The 6877-nt window shown below is 32.3% G+C and overlaps 1 protein-coding gene across 1 annotated transcript; it reads left to right on the top strand.

Annotated features, from left to right (window-relative positions):
- The first annotated feature begins 284 nt into the window (after positions 1–284).
- Positions 285–6505, top strand: LOC129969297 (phospholipase A2-like). Its single transcript, XM_056083799.1, has 6 exons — positions 285–384; positions 1789–2006; positions 2083–2219; positions 3553–3712; positions 3816–3968; positions 6313–6505. The coding sequence occupies exons 2-6, from the start codon at positions 1798–1800 to the stop codon at positions 6401–6403; spliced, it is 750 nt and encodes a 249-aa protein (XP_055939774.1). The 5' UTR covers positions 285–384; positions 1789–1797; the 3' UTR covers positions 6404–6505.
- Positions 6506–6877: the final 372 nt, after the last annotated feature.

Genomic DNA, 6877 nt, shown 5'->3' on the forward strand with positions numbered 1-6877 from the left:
GTATAACTGAACTAAACTTTTAAAATAGTAATTGGCTTATCACGTCCAGCGTTGAAAATATTAATATCAAATAAAGATTTAATTTTGTAAAAGTTTGGAAATATTTCCTATTTAAAAAAATTGAATGATTTAAGCAATTTTATTCAATTTCATTTTCAATATATTTGTAAATATTTTGTAATATTGAGTTGCTTTGCCACTTTCAAATACTACAGAACATCACTTATTTTATAAATCAAAAAATCATAAAATAATGGTCTATTTGAAGTGAATATATACTAATGAAGGCACATGCGCAAAAAAGAAGTTTTAATGTGCATATATAAAAGCTAAAGATAAAAGGGAATGAATTAGTTCATTTCTTTCTTGATATATTTATATTTGGTAAGTGTTAGTTTTTTCTTTTTTACATCATTATCAAAATTTATTTTAAGTTATGAATTCTATTCGTATAATTTTATTGGCTCTTGAACTTCTTACTAGGTAGTATACTTATTTGAAGTGCAATCGATTCAGGTAAATCTTCGGATTATAATATTTTATGTGGAACCAAACACACAGAAGAGACAACAATCTATAAGTAAACCAAACTTATTTATAATTATATCACGTCCTTAGAAGTTTCAAACAGTAAGAAATAATAAATACAATAAGAAATTTCGCAGGAAAATGATGGCCCTAAGATATTTTTTGCACTCTTTCATTGATAGTAAAATGGCAAATAACTTTCCTTTTAATCGAAAAAAAATAATCCCTGAATATCAACTTAGTGGTTTTTAAAAATGTATTGTAAAGCAGTTTATATATTGTACAAACGCTTCGACGTATATGTAATTGTAGCTTTAATGTAGGAAATTCAGGAACTTGGACTTAAAACTCCCCGCTAAAACGACTCTGAATTTTTGTATCGGAATACCAAAGTTCAGCATCGTTCGTATCATTTCATAAATTCTGTAAAAAAATTTTTTTTTAATCTAGTGAAGGTTTATCGAATATCTATCAAGACTTAGACTCGTTTTTTCTACTTCAATTGTATCGAATTAAGGGTTAAATGATTTTTGTTTACTCTAAATACAAAATTCTTGAATTCTTTTCCTCTTATGTGCAGAAAAGCATTAAAACTATTATTTTTTAGGGAAAAAGCTTTACCGCTTCTTAAAGGATTACAAGATAAAATATTGGATAAAATTTAATTCGTGTATACGTTAATTCACATACTTTATTGCAAACACGCTAAATATTTTCATGACGCAACCTGTATAAAAAAATATCTAGTGCAGATGCATTTGCAGTTACATAAATTGGAATATTACAGAAAGATGTTGATTATATTCATCTAAACACCCTAATGAAAAAAAGTTAACAGCAATTCTACGATTTTCCTGAACTCTAAATTATATTAATCGACCACTTGCGTACCGTCTTGAAAATTGGTCTTTCAATATATTTGGTCTCCTGTGATTTTCCCCAACACTTTTAGAATTTTAAAATGCTTTCGGAACAATGATTTTCATTGTTTCTGAGATTTTGCAACACGTAGTGCAATAATTTGTGCCAACGACATCGTTGCTACAATTACGAAAAAAAGTATGAAGAATTAAATCGAGAACTTGGAATTTTTCGTTATTTCCGACAAGAGGTTCCTAATCTATGTGGATGACTTCTTAAAATTCGCTTTCAAATCTGACAAACTCCGAGATCTCTTATAATCTTTCACCTTTGTTTCGCAAATCCCACCTTACAACATATAAATTTATGTATCCATTGAAGCCTCAATTTCCATTCCAGACGGACACAATGTTGCCACTCTTCCTTGTAATCTTCACAACCCTTTGCTTCATAGCCGATGGCCAGGGTGGCGATCGTCCGAAAGGGACAATCGGAGACAAACTGGTCTCGATAGGAAGGAATGAACTGTTGAATCTTCTTGGTAGGAGTGTTGAGAATGGAAACGGCTTCATGCCACTTGAAAGTAGGCAGTACAAATGCCACGTATTAAATGCTTTGTAAGTACACAATCAACATGTAGTTTCCGTACAGTATATGCTTCAAGAGTGTTGTCATTGACATCTTTCTCTCTAGATACCAGAGTGCAAGGATGAAGTATCCCGATCTTCCCAAGGAAGTTCTATCGCCACGAATGATCAACATGTTGGACAACTGCGCCACGCGCGACTTCAGACTAAGCGAGTTTTTCAGCCAGCCTTTTATTTTCCCAGGTAACAGATTTCACGGAACGATTATTGTATGCATTATAGCACCAAGTACCGCGATTACGATCGTAATGAATCTTTTTTCGGTGTCGGGATGCATTTATTGACCTGCATTTTTCTACTGGCTTGAAATAATTTTTACCTTTTTCGAGTCGAACTCGGAATACATACTCCGGAACGTTAACTCCGTATCTAACATTATGGCTGATTTTCAATACTGAAATGGTTCAACTAAACTTAATTACCATGGCTCCCCAAAATATCAATTAGCTTAAAGTTTTCTCAAGTTTAGTGGGTGACAATAACGATATGCCTTTTTTTTAATTCAAATCAGTTCGGTAGTAAACTGAAACAAATATCGATGCCAAATGCTTTGAGATGTGCGATAAATGTCTTGAGTCATTTTCTACTTGCTCCTATTTTTGTATTGCTGAATAATTTCTAGTGGAGATTGATACGAGCTTCATCTATGGCTAAATTTATGTTGAAAAAAATTACGTAGAAGTTAAAGCAAAAGTTAACTTTGATCTCAACTCGTTAAGACACTTCGAGAATTTATCCTTTTTTGGCAAGTATACTCGTCAAGGAAAAATAAAACATTTTGCGCTATGCCAAGTTCATTCGTCAGGAATAATTAGTAACAATTTAGTTTGAATGACATTTTTTGAAAAACTCAAACATATTAGTAAATTTCCACATGACTGAAATATTTTGAGACCAAGTCGAAATCAAAGGAACAAGTTAGATTATTATGCATTGCACCATGCTTTGCTCAATACCATTCCCCAACAGCAAAAATAATAAAACAATAAATTTGTTTCTTCTCATTAATGTGCAAAAAATGTATGTTAATTTACGTAAAATGTGATTATTGAAATAGACATTTCATTACATCATAATTTCTTATTGCACATACTCTGCGTTTGACTACTATACTCGTCATCACTATATCTTTGCGACACCACTTAGATGCGCATTTTCTGAAGAGTTTGAAGCAGTTACTTGGTTAAATAAAGCTTGTAAAATAAGGGAAGATCTCTTGGCTTGCAAATTCATTTACTCGTAATTGGATGCCACGTTTTTGATATGGGCATCAGAAATTTCTTACCGTATAAGAACGTTAAAAGTGGCAGCGATGCTTGAATCTTAAGTGTTCCATCGCTTAAGTGCCGTTGACCTCGGTACACTTGCATTTTTAGATGTCATTCAGCGCGCAATTTTGACGTCACTTTAGGAGCGCTTCTAAATTTGCTCATCAACATACAATTGCATGATAATAAAGGCATTCAAGTTTTTTACACACTCTCAACTATCATTTCTTTCAATTTTACCTTTACAGGTACAAAGTATTGTGGTCAAGGAAATATCGCAGAAAATTATCATGATCTTGGCATCTTCAACGAAACGGATGCTTGTTGTCGAGAACATGATTATTGCGATGATATTATTCGACCCGGAAGAACGAAACATAATCTAATCAATCCTTTCGGAACGACAAGGTAATCTTGTTCATTACTTCACAAAATATTGACACTTTATTATGATTACTAACAACCCGACCCTTTTCCAAAAGTAAGCTTATCTTGGAACTTTTTCTTCCAGATTGCACTGCAAGTGTGACGAAGCCCTTCGGAATTGTTTCAGAAAAGTGAACAGTGTAGTGTCCAACTCGGTTGGATATATATTCTTTTCCTTGCTTCAAACACAGTGCTTTGACTTTGAATACCCGGCGACGGGTTGCTTACTCTGGAGGCGGTAAGTTTCCTTTCAGAATGCCAGTAATTCCAAATTTTGCAATGTGGTTCATCTTGGGTTGTTTCGTTTAAAGATAATCAAACTTAATCTCGTAGAAATGCCAGAATAGTCTCATTTATCATATATTGAACTTGCTTCAAATTCGCAATTTCTAAACTGCCCTTTTAAATGCGAAAATAGTCGCGAGAAACGCCATTTGACAAGACTTGTATCAAGCTAAGACAACATGTGTACATAGGAACCATTAAAACGTTAGCTTGTGAATTGGGAGGCCTTATCCCAAAAGCGTCCCATCCGGTGTGCCAAATAACCATTTCAAATTGTAAGAATATAACAAATACATTCTTGACTTAATTATATAGAAAAGTTTCGACCTCGAATATTTTTAAGTTGAGGTATTCGGATAATGGTTTAGAAGCAAATAACCATGTTGAGTTGGGTTTGTACATTGAATTGTTTGCTATAGACTAAATTTATAATGCATATTAATCCCTTTCAAAGTGTAAAGGGTTGAAGAATTATCACAAATGGATTGGAGTGAATCCGAATTTACTTAAACCTATCGCTTCTCCTGTCAAAGAATAAAGCAATAATATATATATATCAAGTAATATCAAATTTTTTGAACAGCAAGCACTTCGATTCCTTTGCTGGGAGAGGGGCATCTTGACTGTACATACGAATAACCTGGTGTCCCTTGAATAGCCGACATTTTAATACATCTGACCTGGCTGTATAAAAACCTTTTAAATTGAGACGGGAAACAAGACGTCTTTGGACGTTACTTTAGATTGCGATGCATGGTTTTGATATAAAAGTCAAGGCAAGAAATGAAGAAAAATCACTTTATTGGAATATAATCGGAGTAAAATAGAAATGGAAGCCAATTTATAATTGTAGATATGATTTCAGATATCTTCACAATCTTACCTCTGCTTTTTCCAATAAGTAGGACTGCGCATAATGTTTTTACGTATGAAGATCCAATAAAATATAAATTCCTAGTACATGGATGATAGTGTAAATACATGGGCAAATTGCTCATTAAATAAAATGAAGTATTTCGGTAAATTTTAATCGGAAAGTATTGAAGATAAAAACCTGAATTTCGTCAAACGATATTTTAAATCACTTAGACATGCTTATGCCACTTGTGTTTGTTATACGACTTGGAGGAAAATTTCTTTCTCACTTGAGATTTTTGAGTTTAGCCATTTACCGAACAATTACCCATTAAAACTGTTTTATTTTCTTTAAGATAACGCCTTCTATTTTTTTTTATTCAAATAGAAATCCATTGAATACTTGACTTATCTATGTATTCGTAGTAATTTTAATATTGAATTATAATCGTTATGAATGGTTTATTTTTACTTACAACTATCAAAATTCGATAAATCGATGCGCGTATGGCATACGGGTAAAACAGTTAAGCGGTTCAACTTGGTAAAATATTTAATTTAAATGGTTTAAAATGAAAGAAAAAACATGAAAGAAGACCGAACATGCAAAAGCTATGCTATTTTCAATTAAACATTCTTATTTTTTCCAGCTGTTTCGAATTTAAATTAAATCTTATGTTACCGAGTTTAATAGCTAAATGAACGGTATGCCTTGGTAATATTATCTGTAAAATATACAAATGGAAACGTGCATTTTGAATTTTTAGTTATATTCCGCCGCTCCGAACATGAAATTACGATTTGAGCAAAAATATTGCATTCATAATTAAAGTTTAAATGAAGGAAAGTTAACCCTCCAGCTGCGTATCTTACTATTTCCGCGTGTTGGCAATCGGTACATTTTCTATTGAATCTCGCGTTTTTCAGTTCCGAGTGTTTATTATTGAGATTAAATTTTTATTGTATTATATTATCGTGTAACATAGTATCGGTTCATTTTCTTTGTTCGATGTTCCACTTATTTGCAAACATCGCATCTAAGTGATTTTAACCAATTACGCACCCAGTGGGTTAAGTGACTTATTTGCATAGGCTGAAACAGCCCTTTAATCTTTCACGTAGATATCCTGTTAGTTTGAACTGATTTGTCAAATTTTACATCTAGGAATTCTTCATTAATCGCAATAGTTACACCCCAACTTTGGGCTTATGAACTGGAAAAATGTAAGCATTATGTTAACTTAAATATTTTAAAAGCTGCATTCACGCAATAGAACATAAAAATGAAATGCATTTTTTAAAGACAACTTCAAATTTACTGATGTATAACGTTAAACTCAAGGAAAATAAAAGTTTTTACCGACAGTGCAAATGTGTCAAGATTTACTTCCATACAGAAAGCTGATAAATTAGTCAACTGAGATAATTCACTTTCTTTCCAGTGGAGCAGTGAGACTCTACTGCGTGAAGTACGAGCTGCAGGAAGACCAACCTAAAAGGTGGCAATGGTTCGATCAAGAGCCCCACTTCTAACCTTGCAGACTAAAGTTTGAAACTTGATTTTTACACCAAGACTAAAGAAAAAACCTGTACATATTTTAATTTTGTGTTTATTTGTGAAATTCAAACTTGTATTGAATAAAATTTATATCAATTTACTGCCGTTTCGTTTCGTTTCTTAGTAAACTCCTGGTCTTTAGTTCGGAAATGGATTCTTGTATTTCTATGCTAATAATCAAATCAATTTTGGATAATTGTGAAACTGACTTTTTCGGATCTCTAGTCTTCAGATTCGACTCTTTACTTCAGAGTTGCATGTTTACATTTTATTATAAATTGATACAAATATTTTGATCATTGATTTTGTGCCACTCTTGAAATTAACATTTTGGCTAAAAATATTAAGATGAAGTATTTATATAACATATAAAGGATTTTAATTGTTGCAGTTTTATGGTAAGAAAAAATATTCAAAATAGTAAGCGAAGTCGAAACATCGTAGCTTAT

The sequence above is a fragment of the Argiope bruennichi genome, chromosome 5 (genome assembly GCF_947563725.1).
Source record: "Argiope bruennichi chromosome 5, qqArgBrue1.1, whole genome shotgun sequence".
NCBI lineage: Eukaryota > Metazoa > Arthropoda > Arachnida > Araneae > Araneidae > Argiope > Argiope bruennichi.